Source organism: Castanea sativa, chromosome 4 (assembly GCF_040712315.1).
Source record: "Castanea sativa cultivar Marrone di Chiusa Pesio chromosome 4, ASM4071231v1".
Classification (NCBI taxonomy): Eukaryota; Viridiplantae; Streptophyta; class Magnoliopsida; order Fagales; family Fagaceae; genus Castanea; species Castanea sativa.
Window position 1 is genome coordinate 25548780 of NC_134016.1, and position 24646 is coordinate 25573425.

Genomic DNA, 24646 nt, shown 5'->3' on the forward strand with positions numbered 1-24646 from the left:
ACAAATCAGCTTTTATGAAAGACGTGATTTTTAATACTTAAGAAATCTGAAATACAGATAGCCTCATAGCAATTTTCTGTTATTAATGTAGGCTTGACTGTTTGTAGCAAATTGGACTATTTGAATCGTTTTTTTCTTTTAAGAAAGAATTGATTAAATTCTTTAAACTCGACCATTGAAGTTCGAGCTTAATTGAACACTTTTAAATTAACCGAGAATATTGATTGAGCCTACATTCTACGCTTTTATTTTGCATGTACATATTACACCTATGTAGAGGAAAGCTCATGAGAAGAGTAAGGCACCTTCGAACTTCATTATAGGCTATCTTTCATAGCACCAATATTTTGACTTTCTACCTCTTCTATAACGCCAGGGAGGCACTTCAAAGAAGCCCAGAAAACAAGTGTTCGTAAACTACATATTACACTGAACATAAGGGATGTGTTCTCATTGCTATGGAGAGAAATCACGATACACCACAGGACAAGACTGTAACCAACATTGGGGCATACAAATTAGGGCACCATAAGGTTCTCAACTCACAAAACAGCTCAACGCTAAAATCAAAACCTCAAATAGAAGACCTGTGAACCACATTAAGGAAACAGCACATCCCGAACTAGTTTCAGCCTCTAAGTTTTCATCTATTTCTGCAAATGCAAAACATCAATCACATTACCAAATAGCAAAATATATACAAAACGTGAAATGAAAATCATAGAAGCTTGAAATCATACATGTACAGGGTATACAACAACACTGGAATGATTAGTCTCCAGAAATCTGCCAAATAGCCCAGCTTTTGACTCAAAGATAAGTTATGCATTCGGATTTGTCGGGTGCTCGTCCTTCAAACCCTTAGAAAGCAGATCATAGTTGATTGATGCAAGCTGGGAGAGATTCTGATAAGCACAAGAAATACATAATTAAGACACCGCATGATGATAATTTATGACAAAGCAAAATTATAAATGATGATAAGGGGGCATAAAAGTTAACCAACAATCACCATTCATTCCCAAGGGCTAAATGATAGCTAAAATAATATTGGTATTCTAGCAAGTCATTGCCATGTTAAAAATCAAGACACCACCAGTTTGACAAGAATTTCACCCATGCAAGGAAAACTTTCTAAATGTAGAAGGTGACTCTTTTACATGCAACGCTAAAACCAGTCACAAGAATTTCACCCATGCAAGGAAAACTTTCTAAATGTAGAAGGTGACTCTTTTACATGCAACGCTAAAACCAGTCCCCAGGTAATCTAGGGGCATTCACCTCTAACAGGCTAAGAAGTCTATGCTCATGCCCAGGATCTAAGGTCATTCACATTCTTACATAGAATTTAACATTTTAAAAAAAATAATACAAAGACCAAAAGGGTGGAAAAGTCATTTCACACAAATAAAAAAAATTTACTTGAAAGTTACACACTATGTAGGTTTTGAACCCATAACCTCACCCTCGACCTTGCTCTTTTTTATTGGGAATATATATTTTTTAGTAGAGCTTTATGTTTGCATCTTGTGTACAATATATATATATATATATATATATATATATATATATATATATATATATATATATATTGTACACAAGATGCAAACATAAAGCTCTACTAAAAAACAGTGGAAAAAAATAGAATCACCTAACCCATGTGCCATGCCTATAATAGTCAACACGGAAATAAATCATAAAGATGAAAAGTTACCTTGAATGAGAAATTACTGAAAGAGTAATTGGCAGATGAGCTTGACTCAAATTCAGCAAGACCCCCACATTCATCTCCCTATTTATCAGTGTTGCCAAGAGCAAAGCAACCCCATAAATCTTACATAAGTATAACAAATCAGAAAGTTAACATAAACAGTCCTTAAAAACCAATGAGTTTCTAGAAATACAATACCACTTCATCTTGGCGATGGCTCAAGCAACTACTGCTGCCACTTAAGCTGTCAGCATCACTGGAATCCTCCAGATCACTGGCTGGATAAGCATGGTCATCCGAAGCATTCCATGAATAGCGACTTGTGAAGTAACTGGTATCTAGAGCACTCTCTGAAGTGGGAACAAATGCAGCCTGTACAAAAATTGAAATTCAAATGGTGTATGTAGTCCATCTAAAGCATCAAGAACCATTGCATCTAGATCGATACAATTTTATGAATCAGGCAATCGCACCTTCTGCCTGGCAAGTGTGTCCCAGTTGATATTTTTGAAGAATACATGTTGTTTCACCTGGATTATAAATTCACTTTCATCAATTCAACATCTAAAGGTACCATGGAAACATGCCATCAAAATTAATTGACAAGTCATTAAGAACCAAGATCACCTCTGATGCTCCACTGGCTCCAAGTCTCTGATGAGGATCTTCTGTCAGTAATCTGAAAACTGAATGTATCAGCATCTGTAAACTTATTATTAAGTCTAGAGGTGTAAACATCATTAAGTCCATACAACAAGCATTTCTCGGTTACGTAAGTCTAGAGGTGTGTAAGGGTCTACAAGTGCGAACCTTACGTGAAGAAACACACATCATATATAGTAAGATATATGCACATAATAGACAGTCTCTGAAAGACATCAAAATGCCCCATACATTAACATGCAGCTCTACACAGATTACGTAATTGATGTACTAAATGCTGGTTCACTAAAGACACCTTCTCATAAACATCGCAACCAATGTACCTAAGTGTACTTGAGTTACTACAAGACATCATCTAAAATTACATACAGAGCATAAAGATATCTTTTTTAACTGCAAAGGCATACATTCCCTTCAAATGTGTGGTTTGTGTGTTGGTGGTCCTAATTTAGAACAGAGTCCACTCTCACCTCACATTCAAATGTCAAATTTTCTATGTGTTGGGCCCACACCTACGCGGGAGTGCTAGAACAAATGGGTACGTAATTAAATTCATCATTTCCAATCAACTTGAGCTTTTGGGATTAGTATGGTAATTTATCAAGGGCAAAGTCATGCTACCTAAGCCCATTCAGAAGCTCATGTTTAAAGAAAGATGAAGAATAAATCTATCTTAAGCAAGAAGTAATCATATGAAGCAGTAAATCACAAACACCAGTGATCATAAGTTGGAAGAAAAAGAGTTGAAAATAATCAAATAGCAGAAACTATGAGGTCATTTTTTTTTTATTGAAAGTAGATAAGGAAACATGTTCAAATTTTTAAAATCAGTTCATTACAGATGCTTAAGCAAGCAACGTATTAAATCCAATCACAAAGAACAATCAGTAGATATAGCAGTCCTTGAAACATAGATAATAAAACATTATTTACTCCCAAGTATCTATAGCATAGCTATATTAACATCAACATATATTAGATCCTCTCAGATAAAAGCTAAATATTTTAACATTCAAATGCTTCTCTTACCGATCAATTAGATCTTGTGCTTCTTGACTCATTTCTTCTGGTACCCGGGGCCATGGTATTTTACGATTAAGAATATTGTCGAATATTGTCTAGGAGAGGAAACAAAAACATGGTAGTAATAACTCAACCAGCAATACTCAAAACATAATCAATAAATACCCCCCCAAAATAAAATAAAATAATTTATAAAAAATAAACTTTTAGATGGTAAACTCATATCAAGAATCTTTCAAACCCACCCCCCAAAAAAAAAACCATAAATATACTCTATCCTAGAAGTATCATTTATCATCCAGTTTTGAGGAAGAACACTAGTCTTGCAAACAGAAACCAGCTTATTACAGCATAAATTCTATGTGATCTAAATGAACCAATCTGTAACATACCTCCTAACACTTAGCACAGTAATAATATGCATGAGATTGAATGAATTTTCATTTGCATCCATAGACACATTAAAAATAATTGTCAACTCCCAACAACTATGTTGAAAACCAAGTACTTGTCCTTATGCCATTTAGCTCTAGCTAAAATGGAATCTCTTCTCATTGTAAGAGTAAGGTGGAGACTGAGCCGCTGATGTCATGGGTTCAAGACCCACCAGGTGCATGCGTAATTAGCAAAAAGAATAATAATAATAATAATAATGATCCGTTCTTATGTCCCAAATTTATAACTAAATGTTATAAACGTCTCACGTCCATGTATCCTGGACATTCTTTTGACCAATAATATCACCCAATTTACTCTTCGTTCAGAAAAAATCATTTTAAAATAATCTACGGCAGGCATATAAAAGGTTTTTTCCCTGGTAATTGTGTAGTAAATTGTTATTTCCAACAGCAGTGGTGAGTAAAATAAGGAACATGTACCTGGGGATGTTCAGCATTAAAAGGCGGAATACCAACAATCAATTCAAATAATATGACACCCACAGACCACCAATCAGCAGTAGCAGCTGCAGAGAAAAGGTTCAATGATACACTATTAGTCCCACCATTTCAATAACTGCTCAATCCAAAGAGAAAAGAAGAAGCTGTTGTGTAGATGATATCCTGGTGTGAGTTTGTGTATGCCCGTACAAAGTGAGAGAGAGAGAGAAGCATGACTGTTGAGTATTCAAAGTTAAACGGCAATAAAATTTCAAAACCATGTGGCTTATAATTAACAATCCAACTAGCTTAAGCTTCACTTCTTTCAAGATGAAAAAAGTTAAACCTAGTTAAACTTTAAGAAAAACAAGAATAAGATAATTATAGCACCTTAAACTAAGAAAATGCTATACGAACCATGTCCTGTTCCCAAAAGTATCTCTGGTGCCAAATAATCAGGTGTACCCACAGCAGATCGCTTTTTCCGCCTTTCTCGCTGATGCTCGGATTCAGCTAACTGAGACTCATCTTCAGCAAGTAAGGATGTCCCACTTACTGCTGGACCAGACAAGTCATCAGTGCTGTTGATGAGACCAACCTTAGAAAGCCCAAAGTCTGTCAACTGCACAATGGGGACAATTTTCTTTTTCTTAGTACTAATACCTCCATTATCTAGTAAATTTTTTACACGAGTCAGGCAGTTAAGTGCAAGTGCACAAATTTGAGCCTGGATGATTGCTCCTTATCCAAGAATTGTAAACTTCTATATACTCTGCAAACTTGTGCAACTTTAAACCATCTTCCTTAGATAAGAGAAAAGAGCAAATAAAAGATTTTGTCACCTTAATATGACCATCATGTGCAATTAACAGATTATCAGGCTTCAAATCACGATGAACCACACGCAGTGAATGTAAATATTCCAAAGCAAGCACCTGCTCCCCCCACCCCCCAAAAAGGAAAAAGGTCCAAAGATATTAGAATTGCACTATAACATAAGAAACGATCACATTTCTGAAGAAAAAATATATACTTACAACTTCTGCTATATATACACGAGCAACATCCTCATCTAAGCAGCCCAAATTTCTCAATAATGAATACAAATCTCCTCCGTTCAAATACTCCATAACAAGATACAAGTTTTCACGGCATGTAAAAGAATAGAAGAAGCGAACCTGATAAAGACCCATTCATGTTAAAATGAAGCTAATATTTTCAAGCAAAGGGAAAAATGCTATGCTAGCTAGACCTGCTCACCACAAAAGGGTTGCGGACTGAAATTAAAATATCACGTTCAGCTAATATACTTTCTACAGCATTCTTACGGATCATGTCTGCCTTTTTAAGAACCTGTTGCAAGTCACACAAATATCAGATGCAATTAAAACATAAGATCCTTTACAGCTCAATGACAACATACAAGCATAGAAGGATAATGTGATGAGGCTTCCGTCCCCAAAAAAATTAAAAAAAAAACCTGAACAAGTGGAGAAATTTACCCCTACAAAACCATGCAAAATCAAATATAAGATAATCTTCCCTGATGGTTGGAGAATTTGGTTTGGGAAACATGTCTCGGGTGTAGGGAACTTGGTGCCAGCATGTCCAATGTGAATTTTGAGGAAGGAATGGAATAGTCGTACATTTGAGGATACTGAGACATCCTTGAATCAATTGAAATCCTTGCTATTTCGTACTCTTTGATTTGTCTTAGGCTTGGGGTTTTACACATTGTTCTTTCATTTTATAGTTCCAAAATTCTTTTATATCTTCCATTTGACATTCTCGTATTTTTTATGATACTTTGTGTTCATCATTGTGAACATAAAGTATTCTTCATTATCAATAAATTTTGCATTACTTACCCAAAAATAGAAAAAGGGAAGATAAACTACAAGTGGAATTTAAAATTTACATAAAACAAACAAAAAAAACGAACATATTTTTTCTCATTAGAAGTTTTAATGAGACAACAACTCCCAGATTCAAACCAGCACTCTCTGAGTCTTCCCATGGGGAAGAGCCAGAGGTACCACTTGAGCCAAGAGACCAAAATCATAGTTGAAGAAACTTTAATCAAACCAATAAAGAAGAGGGGCTAAAAATATAAATATAAATATAAAGGACAAAGTTTAGCTACAAAACTAGTTGTAGCAAGCTACAACTTTACTCGATAAAATAAAATTACTACATATTTTTAAAATATAACCGTTGAATTGCATATTATTTACGCTCCCAATACAAATGTCAAATTTTGTGTCAATCGGATATTATTTACTATATAATCTATAAGTTTCTATTTTATGCATAATTTTAAACTACAAAAACTTGTAATTTAAACAATTTATTGATGACATAGCTATTGATCTTTAATTTTCTAGAAATTTTGTAGCATGGAGGATTCAAAAAGAAAATGTAATCCAATGGTGGATTTGTCAAAATTCACAAGCAATAAAGATATCAAGTACGGTAGGCTAAAACCAATTTTGTAGCTAAACTTTGTCTATATAAATAAATATATATATATATATATATATATATATATATATATATATATATATATATATATCCAATGCACAAAAGCTTCCACTTCAGCTGGGCTAGGGAGAGGTGTTTGACAAACAGCCTTACTCTCAATTTTTTTGGAGAGACTAATTCCTAGACTCAAAACAACTTATCACTTTTAGTGGAAGGCACTTACCATCACACCAAGGCTTGTCCCTAATTATTTTATGAATCAAGGTGGCTCTGTAAAATGTTTTTTGTCACAAAGTGAAAACACTTACAAGCAGCCTTTTTTTTTCAGTGTTTAGTTGTATTTTTAAAAATGCTCAGAAAAACATTTTTTGTTGTTTGGCTCAGATGAAAAACCACAGATCTTCCAATATTTTTATATAGCCATCAAATAACAACTTTAGTTCATCACTTAAAACATTAATACAGAACAATTAAAATCAAACTAAAAAATAGGCACAATTAAAATAAAATTATTTGAATTACACTAATAAGCATAATCAAAATAGGAGTGCAAAAATAAATAAATAAACTTACTAAAGCAATTAATAAAAACTATCAACTAAACTTACAAAAAATAAGAAATAAAAATAAAAAACTACCATCAACTTTTTTTGCCCTAATTTCTTCTAATAAATAAGAAAGATCTTATAGGAACTAGAGGGAAAAGCGGACCGTCCTGAAATTACTATCGGCAAGAGGCAATGACAACCTTGATCTAGGTGCCTATGTGGTGAGTGGCATTGACAACTTTCTCATCCTACTTGGCAATAGAATTATGGGACTTCTTGCAAATCACCAGACTTCCAGTCCTCAAAGGAGGCAAATGAGTGAGTTGTGCGAATTTTGAATCGGATCATAGACAGATCAGGATCAGGTGTATAGTTAACCATTTACTGCCTACTCAAATAAATATCGATACCCATTACTCACCCAACCCATTCATTTTGGGCAAGACCCAAACTAACCATGGGATTAAAAGGTGACAAACCCATGCATGTTTACAAGGTTTTAAGAAGTTTAGAATTTAAGAATGGAAAAATAACACAATAAGGGCCTGTGTGGTTGCTGTTTTGGTTATGTATTTTTAAGACCAACAAGAAACTTGTTTTGAGAATTTATTTTCAATATAGGTTTTCAAGTTGTTTTTCCCCCTTCAAAACTTGTTTGGCAGGTTATTTTAATTGTTGGGTTTTTCAAAGAATTATGACTTATTATTCTAAATTTTAAATCCTCATCTCTTCCATTAAAATAAAAAAAATCACACCAGCCAACACAGCAACCAACAGCAGCCAAATACAGAAACTCAATTTTGAGATGAGCTTGCCATTGTTACCCACCAATGGTACAGGAACGGCTTAGAGAGAGAGAGAGAGAGAAAGAGGACCAGCTGTGAGAGAGGAGGAGATCAACTGACTCCCCCTTCTTCCACACGCAACATCATTCCACTATGATGTAAAAGTAAGAGATGTAAAGTATTTCAATTCTTCTTTTTACAAAGAACTACCTTTGTTTATTTTAGTTATGCATCTATTGATTCCAATTTTCATATCTTCAAGAAAACCTTCTAATGAGAATTTTATTATTATTGATTATCTAGAAAAGGTGAAAGAAACAGAGTCTCTAAAAATCAATAAAAATTTATTTCACTCCCTCAGGAGTTGGCTCAAGTGACAAAGGAGAGGTTGGTGTTGAGGTAGGTCTTAGCCTCTTAGGTCAAATATTTGCTTCACCAAATAACAAATGCTGATGATGGTAATAATGATAAATGGATAGCAAAAAAAAAAAAATTTTTTAGGGGTGGGGGGGGAGAGGGGTGGGGGGAGAGGGGGGTGGGGGGAGGGGAAGCATAACTTGGATTGTCCAACCTATTATTAAGACTAAAGTCTAAACTTCTTTTTTCAGTCCCTACACTTGATTTGGTAGCTAGGCTCGTCTTCTTATGCTTAAGGATTCAGGATTGTGCTCTGATATATTCTTAAGGAAGCTACCACCTAGACACCACCTGAAGTCTTCAATCTCCATAAATGATCATAGTAACCTATGCAGAGCACATTGGTAGAGCATGATCACAGAAGAAGCATTATACCTTTATTGCAAATAGGTCCCCAGTTGTTCTCTTTTTAGCCAAGAAAACACGTCCAAATGCTCCACGACTGATTGGTTTTATGATCTCAAAGTCATCTATAGAGGTACGATCCTTTGAATGTACAGGACTTGTTCTCAAGCTACGGACTACATCATCCTCCAAAGGAGCATCTTCATCAATTATAGTACTTGTTATATCAACCTTTTCATCTTCCACCATCTCACAAAGCTGCAAATACTTCTCCCTAGAAAATCACAATTCCTTACAGGTTAAGAATTTCACATACAGTCTCGTTAAAACCTTCTAATTTAAAATCACAGGTATGGAAGTTTCAAACAAAAGAAAAGTTGAACAAACATTTCAGTAGAACCATTCATGGAAAATCTAATGCCCTGTGTGGTTTTAATTTGAAATATTCAAGAATTGTAGCAGCAAAGAACTCACCGAATCAGCTTCTCAATGCGTGCCCCAAATGTCTCCACTGTAAGCGCATCTAATTTCCTACGGTCAATGACAACCCTCAAGTCTTCGAGACAAGATAATAGATATGGCATAGAGCGATCATCATCCAGAGGTGTATTTGCTACACATCGTGCAATATCGGCAAGTTCATTCATCTGCAGTGCCCATAAGTAATTTTAACATAACAAAATAAATAGTGAAACTTGTACACATACTAATAATTGAATATCAGCAAGTACATGCTAAGGGAACCAAGTGTAAATTCGAATGGATAACAAGTTGAACAGAACTATAAACTATATCAGCTAAACCATGTATTTGCGATCTTGTAAAAGATTCTGGTGTAATATAAATCATCTATATAAGAAAATAATAGTTAAGTGATTAAATTCACCTTATTCAACTGGTTTATGTTTTTAGGAAAAGCAACAATGTATCATGATATCAGAGTAGATGGTCATGAGTGAACCTTGTATTTGCTCTACCACTCATTTAGAAGTTAAAAATTCCACATGCTAGGCCCACACATAAGGGGGAGTGCTAGAATAATGGTTAAGTGATTAAATTCATCATTTACTACAAATTTAGGCATTTGGGATAAGTGATAATTTCTCATGGTATTGACCTAGGTTCCGATCCTCAATGTTGTGGGTTTCCTATCAACTTAAACTTTTAGAGATTAACAATAGTTTTATCAATCTACAAATTTAAACTATCTACAAATTTATAATATATAAATGTTCTACTAATATAGCAAATAGTTCGCTACTACAGAAACGCAACAATCTAAACCTCATTGTCAAACAATTTGATAATGCCTTCAATCTCTTTCAGAGTACCATTTTAGGCAGAGTTGCATAACTAACAAATGTCTACGCCACTGGGGTAGATCTTATCGCCTAGCACAACCACTCAAGCTGCATAAACAACTGCTTAAAAAGGTTAATTCGTAAAATAAATTTTGGAATAAACACTTTAGATGGATCCAAACATTTTCTATAATTGTTTGGGTTCATATATAATATATTCTTGTGACACAAGGTTGCTCCCAAAAACTCCTTTCCCTTAACTGTATGGTGTTGGGTTGCCAAGCAGGCAACGAGGAATTGTTTTGTAGGTTGGAACAATGTTTCCTTGAATGTACAATGCTATCAATTATGAAATTCCTCTGTTTCTACTGGTACATATTTGGTAATCCCTTTTTTTTTCTTCTCTTTTTAACAAGTAAAATTAACGTTTCCTAGAATGTACTGCAATGTCACATCTGGGATTGGTAAAAATACAGCATCAGAAATCAAAAAAAAAAAAATAGGGATCCTTATTTGCTTTGAGGCAATGTCTGGGCTGATGATAAATTTGGGAAAATCAGAAATTGTGCCAATAGGGGAGGTTTTGAATATTGATGAAGAGTACTCTTGGATGTCAAGTAACAATTCTTCCTATGAAATACTTGGGACTTCCATATGGAGCAGTTTTTAAGGTGAAATCCACTTGGGATCCTATAATAGATTGTATGCAACAGAGATTGACCAGATGTTGTATCTGTCAAAAGGGGCCACTCACTCTCATTAAAAGAACATTATCAAGCCTCACCACTTATTTTACATCTTTGTTATCTCATCCAAAGGGTGTGCCAAATTGAATGGAGAACTCCAAAGAGATTTCCTTTGGGGTGGCATGGCTGAGGAGTTTAAATTTCATTTAGTGGGTTGGAGTTCTTATTGCACCCCTGTTAGTCAAGAGGGTTTGGAAATTAAGAGTTTATGTCTTTTCAATCAAGCTTTGTTGACAAGTGGCTGTGACTTTATAGGATCGAAGAGGAGGCTTTTTAGCATCGGGTGGTGGATGTGAGATATGGATCCAAATCCCTAGTGCCCAGGGGAGGTGAGGGGATTGTATGGAGTGAATTTATGGAACACGTATGGAGAGGGTGGGATAGATTTTCTCGTTTTAGTCATTGTGATGTAGGTGATGACACTAGAATTAGTTTTTGGCAGGGGGTGGATGCTATGATGGACCGGCATCCACCTTTGTATCTTATTGCCAGTGATCACAATTCAACAGTTGCAAATTACATGGAGGCAAGGCATGGCCAGTTTCATTGGAACCCTTTGTTCGTTTGTGTAGTGCAAGATTGGGAATCAGAGGAGGTGACTCAGATATTGGGGGATCTAATTTACAGCAGTAAGATTAAGGTGGGGTAGGGAGACAGATTGGTATGGGTCCCTTCATCATAAAATGAATTCCAAGTGAAAAGCAATTACAAGGTTTTGCAGGGAAGTGGGCCACAGTTTCCGTTGAAGAGTATATGGCAAACTCTCGCCCCATCAAGGGTGGTTTTGTTTGTGTGGTGGGTAGTTCTCAAGAGAATCTTGACTGCCAATCAATTAAGAAAGAGAATTATTATCATTTTGGAATGGTGCTTCATGTGTAAACACAGTGGGAGGACGTGAATTTCATTCCAACATTGTCCCATGGCTCGGAATTTGTGGTCCATTATATTTTTTTTATTCAGCGTTTCTTGGTTGATGTCGTATTCAGTATAAAATAAAAATAAAATAAATAAAAAACTTTTGTTGAGTTTGGCAGGGTAGTGTGGGAGGAGAGGCAGTAGGGGAGTTTGGTTAGTGGTTCCATTGTGTCTCATGTGGTTTATTTGGCATGAACAAAACGCAAGATGCTTTGACGACCAGGAGCTCAGCCTGATCAAGTTGAAGTTTTTGCTGTTGAAGTCTTTATATGAGTGGCACTCAATGACTCCAATTGAGGGGTTCGTAGATTTCATGGACTCCCTGGGTTCTAGATAACTGTTCTGTTTTTTCTTGTTTTTTATTTTCTTTTTCTAGCTCTCTTATCTTGTAAACTCCCCCGTGTACTTGATGAGCGTTCACTTTTAATACAGTTTTTTACCAAAAATAAAAATCTCCCATTGAAGGTGAAATCCAATTATTACACACCTGGTGGGATTTGAACCCACATCCTCACCCACCACCCCATACTTATCGGGGATGGAAATGCCATTAGGCTCAAGGCCCAGTGGCAAATGAGATACCAGCACCTTACATATTTCACCATTTTTGGCAATAATTGATCCTGCAACACCCAAACAGAGAACTAGATAAGAAAAAGAAATACCTGTGGAAAATCATCGTGTTCAGAGTAGGCACCCTTTCCTGCCAAGAGCAATTCAATCTGACTGGTCCTTGGTGTCAATAATGGAGACCTAGGAGTCATGCTACCAGCAGATGATGTTGTCATTCCTTGATCAGATTTTGGACCAAAACGAGTTTTACATGTCATTGAAGGTAAACCTTTCAGGTCATCCATAAACATAGAATTATCAGCTTCAGGAAAACAATCAAGCATGTCCTCTGAGCCTCTACGCGACCAATCACTGAGTTTTGGAGATAGAAGATCAGATTCTTCTGTAACACTTGAATTTGATACTTTTGCAACATCTGGACTTCCTACTACATGTTGAATATCCTTTTGTGCAAATGACTCAATCATCTTCTCAAGAGTTTCAGCAGTTCTGACAAGTCGCTCATTGACACTTAGACCCATCTGATCACATCGATCAGCAATGGCACAAATTCTTGAATGCTCTTCCACATTTAAAGTGGGAACCTCCTCCTCACAAATGCGACATATTATTGAACTTTCATCAGAAATATTTGGTTGATCATCGCCCCAGTAACCCCAAGAAACTTTGTGTTGGTGCTTGGAAGAATGTTCATGAGAATCTTTTGCAGGAGGAAGCTCAGGAGGCTTAGCAGCAGACAAATCTGCATCAGAAACCCCTCTCACCTTCAAAGATTCAACCTTAACATCATTCTGCAACTTCAAAGGAGCAGCTTCTTTCATGCTTTTCCCAGCTGGAGAAGGGAGTTTCTTCCAAGAAGTCATTCGGTCCCTGCTTGTGGGAGACTCCAGGTTTTTCGAAGTGTCATATGTAGGAGGAGAGAAAAAATTTCCTGGCGATACAAAATGGTTTTTCTTCCAATTCGTCTGCTCCTGACTGTAAGATTTCCTAGTTGCAGCTGCCTTTGAGGCCTTTGCAGCACTAGAACTTTTAGACTCTCTTCCTGTGCCTGGAGGAATCCGTTTTTCTGCAGAATGCGGGACTATAGATTGACGAAACTGAAAAATATTTTCATCCTCAGCCAACCCACTTTCTTTGTGGAACTGCAACAATCTGGTACACCTCGTGAGATTGAAAAGCATTCGGGTATGAAGCTGCTTCAGCATACCCGGTGGAAGTTCTTGACGCCTATCATCCAATTCCTGGACTATGCCTTCACACTGAAGCCAAAACTCTGCAGGAGATGTCATAGCACAGCTCCGAGCCAAAACCAGCAAATCCTCAAGGGTTTCCTGCCACTCAGGATGACTATCTGCATTTTTCTCCAGAATTCCAACCAGATCTGCTGCAAAAACAGCCAAATCAGAGTCTACTTCTTCCTTTGCTTTGTCAAATTTTGCCCGGATGACGACCAAAATTTCCTGCATAAAACAGCAAGGAAATTAAGAACGACTAGACCTTCCAAAAGCACAACTCATCATGTTCAAGAAAATATATTGCAAACTAAAAGTTAAGTACCTCCAAGTTATTTAAGCCTCGAGGCTTCCAAAATGGGAACGGCCGAACACCTTTGGAATTTAGTTCATGAGAAAAACTTTTGATATCAGCAGGAAACCTCTTTCTAGGTGCACTTGTGACACGTAGTATAGCTTGAAAACGGGGAGATTCAGACTCCTTGGGATTGTCACAATCATATGCAGTCTAGGAAGCAAATATTTAAGTCATCAACTACATTGTGAAAAGTAAATATTGGATAAAAGAATATACAATAAGTGATAAAAGTGAATGCATTGTTATAAATATTATCAAAAAAAATCTTTTCACCAGTACCTCTGGTGTACATGCATCTGAGCTCCTTAAGCCTCCAGATTGACACCATGATGATTCTGATCTCCCTGTTAGATGATTCAAAATATTAAAAGCAACTTTTTAGGTGTAAAAACCAAATATGCCAGTTATTCAAATTAAGGAAAACACAAAAGATATCATTTTATTAATTCAATCTATCCTAGAATTCCAAGGTTTAAATTGACACCAAAATTCTAACCTCGCATACGTCCTAAAAAGACAGGCAGCATATTTTAAGCAAAGAAGAAAGAAGATTTTCAATAAAAAATGCAATGCAAAAGAAAAGGCCTAAGACCACTAGAGGAGGTCCATAGAAACCTCTGGTAATGTTTATTTTCAGGTTTGCAGCATGTCAACCACATTGCTTTCCACTAGCTAGGTAAATGAGATGACAGATCAGCACCGTCCAGCAATGGCAGTTTTTAATGGTTGTAGTGGCCATGGTTGGTAGGATTTTTTTGGCAAAACCAACAAGTTGATGCAGAGGTCAGTTAGAGGTTTTGAAAACCACAACCACCACCCCCCCCCTTCCTTTAAAATGTTTCCCTAATCCCTAGCCCCTCTTCCCCCCTCAATCTTTTTCCCCCAAATCTCCCCCCACCCCCAAAAAACATCATTCAAGCCATGACCATAGGAAAGGTCCCAGAGAAAGCCACCTGAAGCAATTGTGATGGTACAACCATAACATGATCAGAGAAAGAATATCCTCTTTGGAAGAGTAAGGTTAAGGCAAAGTTTAAGAATTAGTGTCCATGGTAGTTAACTAAGGTTTATCTTTTTATTTTATGTAATTTGGTCATTCTAGTGGAGTCTAGTGGTTGGAGGCTTGGGATGAGTTGTAGACCCAGACATCCTGGTTTCGATCTCCACTAGAAGTTCCCCTGTATTACCTAATACACGAATCTAGCGGGTGGGTCATGTATCCGTGGTTTACTCCTCAAGGATGGATCCAAAGGGCCCTGCCTTGGTGAGATTCCAAGTTAAAAGAGAAATAAATAAATGGTCATTCTAGAGTCAAAGGGTAATTTAGTAATTCTACAATTGTTGGGCATGGGTTTCCTTTTATTAATAAATCTTAATTCAGTTTATGAGTCTTTATGTGTAGTTTTTGGGAAAGTGGTTCTGGCAGAAAGCAGAATGCTATGGTACTTCATGAGGAGGGTTGTGGATCTGAAGTATGGGTTTCTAATGTTGTACAGGGGCCTTATAGGGTCTGCCTTTGGCAGAGTGTTCAGAAGGGGTGGGATACTTTACATCGTTTTGTTAGCTTCAAAGTGGGCGATGGTTTATCTATTAAATTTTGGCATGATTCTTGGAGCAGGGTACCTCCTCTGAAAGATATATTTCCAGAGTTTTTTTGCATTGCATGTAATAGGGATGCTTCAATGCCTGATCTCATCTCTCTCTCAGGACTCAGGAGCTAGTTATCATTGGAATGTCAATTTTATTCGATCAGTTCAAGATTGGGAGTTAGAGTCAATCGCTGCCTTTATAAATCTTAATTATTCTGGAGTGTGGAGAGGAGATGGAATGGACAAGCTTTTCTCGAAACCTTCCTCTTCGCAGATTTTTTATATTCATTCCTGTTATAAGGCTTTACACTCCAGTTCTCATATGGCCTTTTCATGGAAGACTGTGGAAACTAAATGTGCCAACAAAGATTAGTGTCTTCCTGTAAATAGAGGTATGGGGACAAATCTTAACTATTGACAATCTACAAAGGCTACTGAATGTAGTCCTCGATTGGTGTTGGGGAATCTAGTACTCATTTACTCGTACATTGCTCGGTTACTACATAGATGTGGATTATAGAATTCTCACCGTTACGGGTTTATTGGGTTATGCCAAGATATGTGATGATGTGGAGCTTCTAGCTAGTTGGCTTGGCAAGTTTAGAAAACAAAAATGCAGCGATTTGGAACATGATCCCTCACTGCCTTATGTAGGATATTTGGCAGGAGAAAAATGCTCGGACCTTTGAAGGGAATGAAAGATTAATCCAGGACCACAACTTTTATTTTCTCTAGAACTTATTAGAATGGACAAATGCAACGGGTGTTTTCACTTTTTTTTTCTTTGTTTGATTTGATTGATAGATGTACTTTTCATGAGTCCCTGTTCTTTTTTTTTGGGGGGAGGGGGGTTCCCTGTTTCTTTTGCACACTACCTGTGTGCTTCGATTTTGTATTCTATATTTTTCCAATGAAGTTAATTACTTATCAAAAAAAATGTGTAGGTTCTGGTTTACTAGTCAAAGTAGAAAACCTAGATCTACTAGGAGAAGTTACGAGTGTATAAAAATGTCTTATTGTACTCAAAAAAGTTAGAATTGATTATTATTGAGTATTTTTAAGTATTAAGGCACGTTGGTATTAGGTTTCTTTTTCCTCCCTTTCACTTCTTTCTTCTTTTCTTCCTCTAGGCCCTAGGGTATTGTTCATGGAACTGTTCATGCACTGTTCATGAGTATGAAAAAAGTCCTAGTTCAATTTATTTTCTTCTCTTTCCAACTACAAGTCAAATATTTTCTATTTTGAATCCTAACCCTTCTTCTCTAAGGGTTCTAAACCTAAAATCTACAAATCCTCCTAAACCTTAACCCGCCACAAGCACACAGACAAGTTCTCTAATTTGTTCTATGTCAATTTGGTATCAGAGCCAAAATCCTACCACGAGTTTTTTGCTAAAATATTCTTTAACCAACCGCTAGAAAAAATTTCTCATCTAAAACAATGGTGACTAAAGTTGCAATTAGAGTCCCAATTCAAGGTTTTTTCACAAGATTACAAAACAAAGAAGACTTTGGACCAATTATGTGAGAAGGTAAATTCAATGGAAGCAAAGCTCGAAGAATTATCCGTCAAAAAGGAACCTTGAATAGGCTGTTTGTAGTCATTCTCGACAGATGTTCAACTGAAACCACCATTGATCAAGACCCCAAATCATTTAAATCAGGTTCAGGTGCGGCGCCTAAATTTCCTTCAAGTTCAATACTATGTTCTTCCAAAATTTCCTATCAACCAAACACTAGCCGGATGCCCAGCAAACACAATCCAATATTGTGTTTGCACATCAAGGTATTGGTTTTATGGTTCTGCTACCTCTGATTTACAAGTATCACATTCCTTTTAATGAAATTATCGACTTTTAAAATCCTTTCCAGTGCACAAGTATTAGTAAAAAAATCAACCCTTTTCTTAGGGACCTAATTAGCCTTGCTCATAGTCACCTTCTATTACAATGTCATTGCTACATGTCAAGAGCTTCATATTTTCTTCCCTTTCCTCTTGTTTTTTTGTTTTTTGTATAGGTAAGAAAAAGTTCATTAAAGAAACTACAATATGCATGAAAAGCATAAAAGAGTCAAAAAGTACAAAAAGTGGAAAGAAAAAAACAGAAAGCTAATTACAAAAAAGAAGACAGCTAATGAAGTTTTTAAATGAACATGAAAGGATGTTGCCTAAGACAAATGGTACTTGTAAATCAGAGGTAGCAGAACAATAAAACCAACACCTTGATGTGTAAAAACAATATTGGATTGAAAGGATGTGATTATAGTATTTTCACTATTTGGGGTTTATAGTATTTTCACTTCTTCTGTGAAAGTACCCAAGTTTTCTAATTCTTTTAAATCCTTTTTTATAGTTAAAAATAATTTCATTAAAAAAAATAGAGAAAGCACAATATAAGATTTTCCCACAAAGGAAATCACACAATCAAGAGCAAACTATCAATGAACTCAATAAATGAACATGAAAGGATGTTGCCTAAGACAACCACCACTCAAATAAATATCGTAGTAAGGATTGCTAGATAACATAAATTGGACACTCTATACTATCAAAAGTTCTACTACTACGCTCTCGCCAAATCACCCACACAATGCATTACAGGGCAACAATCTTGGCTTTAGATCTACAATGACATTGAAACCTCCGACGTCAACAGCTTTATAACTGTGACACTTTGGCAGAACCCAAAATATTCCAAACAAATAAAATAAAAAAGACCACATATTTCTCACCACTGTGCATGAGCAAAATTCAGCAGCAGATTCCCCAATATTATTGCACATATAACACCAGTATAAGAATAATGTGAAAAATGAGATCATGAGTTCAAAACCCATGGGTACACAGATTTATTATTCAACTTGCATCTCAACTAAAATGCCCACAAAAGCACAAATACTTCAAACTTGTAGCCATATCCACAATGGACAAGAATCTCTTTTTATATATAAGTTTTGCTCCAAATGGAGGGAAAATGGGAAATTCAAACTAGTGACCTCTAGTTCATAAGACGTCGTTCCCAACCAATTGTGTGACCCGTTGGGGTTAAGCATTCAACACATATTCTCGGATACCACAAGATACTTCTTGGACTAATTTAAATTTCTCTCCCCCTCTCTAACTCACTTTCTCTCTATAAAATTTATAGCTTGTTATTAGTTTTATTGTTGAGACATAATTGGCAAGTTTTAGCATTTTTTTGTTTATCTTTTCATATCAATTAATCAATGTCTCCATTTTTATAAGTTTTAATTGATGTGTCCCTGCCAAATCATAACCTAAATTTTCAAAATTTGGCATATTGCCATGTGCACATATATCATATGCATATCCTGCATCCATCTCGGTGCTCCCAAGCGAAATACTAAATCTCAATTTTAAAGAAAAAAAAATCTACACAAACTTTCTTCTAATCCAAATGTGCCCATTTAATTACTTGTCAAGAAAAAAAAAATGTGCCCATTTAATCATTCAAACAAACAACAAAAACCATGGCAGTCGAATTGACGATACAAACAAAAAAATCCAACAATCACTTAATACATTTATGCTGCATACAAGGCATTAATAATATTACAAGAACCCAAACATTGCGAACATGTACAACAAAAAAGAAATGCGTACCTGCTTCAGAAGTGGACTCCCCATTGTGTAATCTAGAACGCGCCAACACATTGGGACTCTGGTCTCTAGACTGCGCGCTCCCAGTGGACATACTATCCGAATTGCTCCCATTATCAACCCAATTCTCTAGTAAACCGGCCGCCTTACTCGTAGTACCTGATCCTGCTCCTGCTGCCGCCTCCTTCTTCTTCTTCCCATCACTCCTCGATAAATTACTCGCGCCGAGCGCCGACGCCTTGTCGCTGCCCCTAAACCCGAAGAAGCTCTCCTGCGGCAACGGCCCCGATCGCGTCTTTATCCTATTCAATCCAAGCGACGACGCGAGTATCGGCGACACCGACGCGGCCTCCACGGCCTCCGTTTTGGTCTTGGAGCCCAGCGTGGAGTTGGGCTTCGACTTGGACGAAGAGGTCAGAGTTTCTTTGCCTTTAGAGTAATCTTTCTTCTTAGTTCCTTCTTTGACTTGTGCTGGCCGACAGGCGGCGCCGAAGCTGGTCGTGGCGGCGGCTGCGGCGGTAGTAGTGGTGGTGGAGGAGTGAAGATCATATTTGGATTTGGGCTTTTTCTTGTCGGATCGGATAGGGGAGTTGGAAGCGAAGGATCGAGGAGAGTTGGAGTTGGAGTTGGAGTTGGAGTTGGATCCGTCGGGACTTGAAGAATCGGACTTCTTGGAAGAAGAGAAGAAGCGACCTTTGAAGACCATTTTTTTAGGGTTTGAAGTTGAAAAGATTTGAAGAGTGCAGCCCTAGCATAAGAGCAGGGCTGCTGAGGAGACCGACATTTGAAGAAGAGAAGTAGGAAATTTTCAATTCTTTAGAGAGAGAAAGATAGGTAAAGGTAGGCGTATGGGTAGGGGAAGGAGAAATTTTTAGAGAGAGAAAGAAATGGGTTTGAAGTTGAATGAAGCAACCAAGGAAAGAATAGTTGAGAATAGAATACGACTGAAGTGGGAAAAAAGTTGCTCAAGTTTTGCTTGTGGTAAAGGATCTTTTTTTCTTTTCTTTTCTTTTTTTTATAGTGGCAGCAGTAGTAAATTGCTACAGTAATAGATAAAGTGTAACCGTAAAAGCAATAGAATACACAACAATTTCACGATATCTGCTAAACAAATGATATGTGGTAAGTTATTACTAGTTTTAATTTAAAGTTACAATTTAAATTACTATTTTACTCACTCGTATCAACCAATAATAATTTACCATTTAAAATTTATTGTGAAAATATTGTAGATAACTAGATATAGCATTTTTTTTTTTTTGGTTTATCAAAAATTATTCACGTTTTTATTTTGTTTCTAAAATTTAGGAGGATATCTATGTGCCTGGTTCACTGAATTTGTTTTGAAAAATGAGTAATACTATTTTCACAAATTATCTTACAAACTAATATTGTAACTAACTTATTATTGGTTCACATTTGAGCCTATCACCTACATTATTTTTTTCATTTACCAAAAATCACTCACCACATCAATAATATGTAAAAAAAAAATTATAAAAAAAGTTTGTCTCACTAACATTTTCCTTGTAAAAATAGTAATAATACACACTAGCACTTATCTAAAACATTTCTCACATTTCTAGAATTTTTTTTTTTAACAAACTGATGATATGGTATATTCTGACTAGTTCTCGTTCTTCTTTCATTAACCTTACTTTTTTATTTATTAATAAATATTCACTTGATAGCAATTTGAAAATTGTGTAAAGATAGTTTTCCTTGTTTTCCAGTATTTGGTAGCATAAAAAAATATTAGTCAAAGGAAAACTATTTTTGGTTAACATAAAAAGTATGGCTTATTTTTGGAGATTGTTTTCCATTAAATTTTTTTGGAAAACAACTCTATCTCACAGCAAGCTAAATAAGGAAAGTTATGAGGTTGTTTTTTAACTCATTTAAAGTTGCTACCAAACATTAGAAAATGAGATAGTTTTATAGAAAATGCTTTTTAGAAAATAACTTATTTTCTAAAAAACATCATTGCTGAAACAAATAGAGCGTAAATATTGTACATGCTTTAAGAATTTAAAACAGTCGACCTGGATCAATATTTTGGGCCCATTCGGAAATCTAGGGCCAGCATTGTCCTATATGTCTTTAGAACTGGACTTAATGCACGGCCCATTTTAATGCATTTAGTCCTTTTATATACAACTAGTGTAGGTGCTACTTTGAGTGTGAAAATTAAGATAGAATTTTTATTTGAAGAAATATGAAATTATATACATAAAAAATATATGTCATACAAAATTAATTTCATTTGTATAAGAATTTTGATATCTATTTTCTAAAAATAATATCTACTCATTAAAAACTTCTAAGAATGAAAACATATATCATTATCTTCCAAAAATAAGCAACTGAATTTTACTAAAACATTGTTCCAATATTTAAATTTTTTCAATGAATGATATCATATGTTACAATTGAAACTCTTTATCAAATACCTGCAACCATACACAATGAAAATTTTGTCATTAATAGTTTCTTTTTTATCATTTTACATGAGTCTAGTTTCAATCTTTAGTAGGGATAGCCATACCCATTGGGTAATGGATATCCAACCCTACCCGATCCAAATGTTTCAGGTAATCCTTGGTTCTTCATGGGTAGAGCTTAACCGGGTAGGGTATGGATATTACCCGAATTGTTCGAGTAGGGTATGGATATTATCCAAACCCGACCCGTATTAAAAACAAAAAAACCTCTCTCACCGTCACTACACTCTCTCTGGGATTAAGGTTAGAAGGGTTGTAATGGATGGTCTCAGTGGCGAGATGAGAGAGGCCATCACCTTGAGCATTTCCCATCAAATCCTCGAGCAATTCGAGCTTCTGGGCAACCTCGGCCATGTCTGAAGCTCGAACTTGGTAACCCAACACAGCTAAGAGCTCATCGATGCCACCATCTTGTTGTACTTCCTCTTCCCAACACATCTTGGCTTTTCCAGTACTTGAGCTGCCAATCACAGAGGCAAGGGTTGGAGATCTCGCCGATCAAAACCCTCATCGATCAAAACCCTCGTCGATCTTGCCGACCTCGAAATCTGTCAACATTGCTCCATTCTCACCGACCTCGAAATCATGGAAAAGATGAGAGAAGGGTTGTAGGAGGAAGAGAAAGGGTTGACTCAGCTTCTCTCTATCACTTTGTTTGTTTCTCGAGAAAAATAAAATAAAATAAAAAATAACATATATGAACAGAAACGGTGCGGTAGTGAAGAGAGAGAGTGAGAATTTAAGGATAAAAAGACAAAAATGGGATTGACGAAGAAGTTGCTGTATTTGGATTTATTTTTAAAAATTATAATAAAAATAAATAAATGGGTTTCGGGTAGGGTATGGATATTCATGGATAATATATTCGGGTAAGATTCGGGTATGGATATTAATGGGTATTGATATTCAGGTATCCATGGGCAAACTTTTCGGGTAGGGTATGGGTATACCCGATCCATACCCTACCCATGGCCATCCCTAATCTTTAGCTTAATTAGTTTCTAGGTGCAATCTTTAGCTTAATTAGTTATTAATGAATACTATTTTAGGCAAGAAAAAAAAAAGATAACAAAAGGTATGTGTCATTGAATTTTCCATTAGACAAATTATAAGTTTCAAAGGTTTAAACCTAGAAAATCAATTTTTTGATAACAAATAAAACACTTTATATTACTATTCTAACTTTCTAAGCATTACTACCATCTAAAACTCAAAATACATGAAGAAAATTTTTGGAATGTTAAATTTGGTAGAAGTATTTTAGCCACAACATAATGGAATATTTTAAGAATTATAAGCTCTCAGTAGGGTTTAATTGAGAAAATAGAAATATGACATATTTGCTATTTTCCAAAATATTAAGGGGGAAATTGTTTGATTTTAAAGTTTAAGGAGAAATTGTGAACCACCCCAAACATAAAAGATAAAAAGTGTTTTAATCCTAAGTTTTCTTCTTCTTCTTCTTCTTTGTGTGTGTGTGTGTATGTAAAACTATGTGTTTTTACTTAAAATTGTGCATAAATAAAACAAAATACAAAAATTCAGCCTAAGAAAAATGTACTCGAAACAGTGAATTTTGGATCGTCAAAAATTAACTATTAAAAAAAAGATTCTAGAAACATAAAGAATGGCACAACATTTTCATAATACATTTTTAACTTTATTATATTTTACTTTGATTTATTATATTGTGACAAGAACAAGATGTCTTAACATTTTCACAAGAGAAATTTTATGTCCACAACATTTTTGTTGCAAGTCATAAATAATAGGTTGCTACGGGTTGTTATTGGTGGGCAAAATAGTAATTTCATTGGTAAGTTTATATTAGAATAACAATTTACCACCTATGATTTGTTATGAAAATATTGTGAATGTAGCACTTTTTTTTTTTACAATACATTTATTTTTAGTTGTAGTTAGTCAGTATGATCTTTTATTATTTTATTTTGACATATAAGGAATAAACACCTCAAAAATTGTGAAAATATTGTGACAATTATTGTGTTAATATTTTATTATTATCATTATATAAGCAAGTTAAACGAAAGATATTACCAACAAAAAAAAAAAGCAAAAGAAGAAGAAGAAGAAGGCAAGTGCAATTGTGGGAATTCATAACGTTTTCATTACAAATTATAAGTAGTATGTTGTTATGGATTGGTGGGCAATAAAAGTAATTTCATCACTGGTAAGTTTAAATTAAAATAACAATTTACCATGTAAAATTTGTTATGAATATATTGTGAAAAATGTTGTCCACAACATTTTCACAACACTTTCACAACAAATTCTAAGTGACAGATTGTTATGGGTGGGCAAAAAAGTAATTTAACTTGTGAATTCAAATTTAAATCGATAATAACTTGTCATCTATGATTTATTGTGAGAATGTTGGTTCTAACATGATATTTTATTATTTTATTTTGACACATAAAAAATTAACACCTCAACAATTGTGAAAATATTGTGACAATTTATTGTATTAATATTAATATTAATATTATTATTATTATTATTATTATTATTATTATTATTATTATTATTATTATTATTATTATTTTCCATTCATCACATGGACTAAAATTTAAGGATCAATAGCTAAGAGCATTAGCATTTGAAGATGCAAAATATATATATATATTAGCATTCTCAAATACTACTTTATCTATTTTACCAACCCATTTTACAACTCACCTTACATTCCAGTTTTTATTTTTACATACAATCCAATAAAGTAGTATAAACTACCTAATAAAATAATAAAAAGTATTATTCTCTTTTTTTTTTTTTCTTTCTTCCCACTCACTTTTTCTCTTTTCACACAACTACAAGATTAAAATAATATATATTTTTTACAACCTATGAACAGAAAGGTTGTATATATACAACCTTTATTCATAGGTTGCAAGTTTTTTTAAGTTTGCAAACTCGAATGGAGTGGGTTTTGAGTGGTTTG

The 24646-nt window shown here is 35.2% G+C and overlaps 1 protein-coding gene across 2 annotated transcripts; it reads right to left on the reverse strand.

The window, feature by feature from the left end:
- Positions 1–285: 285 nt before the first annotated feature.
- On the reverse strand, positions 286–20126 carry LOC142630968 (putative serine/threonine protein kinase IREH1). 2 transcript variants are annotated; one of them, XM_075805024.1, is made up of 18 exons: positions 19190–20126; positions 14256–14320; positions 13944–14126; positions 12479–13846; positions 9326–9498; positions 8882–9125; positions 5536–5628; positions 5313–5453; positions 5118–5210; positions 4693–4897; positions 4276–4361; positions 3404–3492; positions 2339–2390; positions 2185–2241; positions 1910–2083; positions 1715–1792; positions 741–905; positions 286–653 (listed from the first exon to the last, which is right to left on the reverse strand). In XM_075805024.1, the coding sequence occupies exons 1-17, from the start codon at positions 19890–19892 to the stop codon at positions 822–824; spliced, it is 3888 nt and encodes a 1295-aa protein (XP_075661139.1). In that variant the 5' UTR covers positions 19893–20126; the 3' UTR covers positions 286–653; positions 741–821. The 2 variants fall into 2 exon arrangements, with proteins under 2 accessions (XP_075661139.1, XP_075661140.1); XM_075805025.1 differs by having other exon boundaries at positions 4666–4897.
- Positions 20127–24646: the final 4520 nt, after the last annotated feature.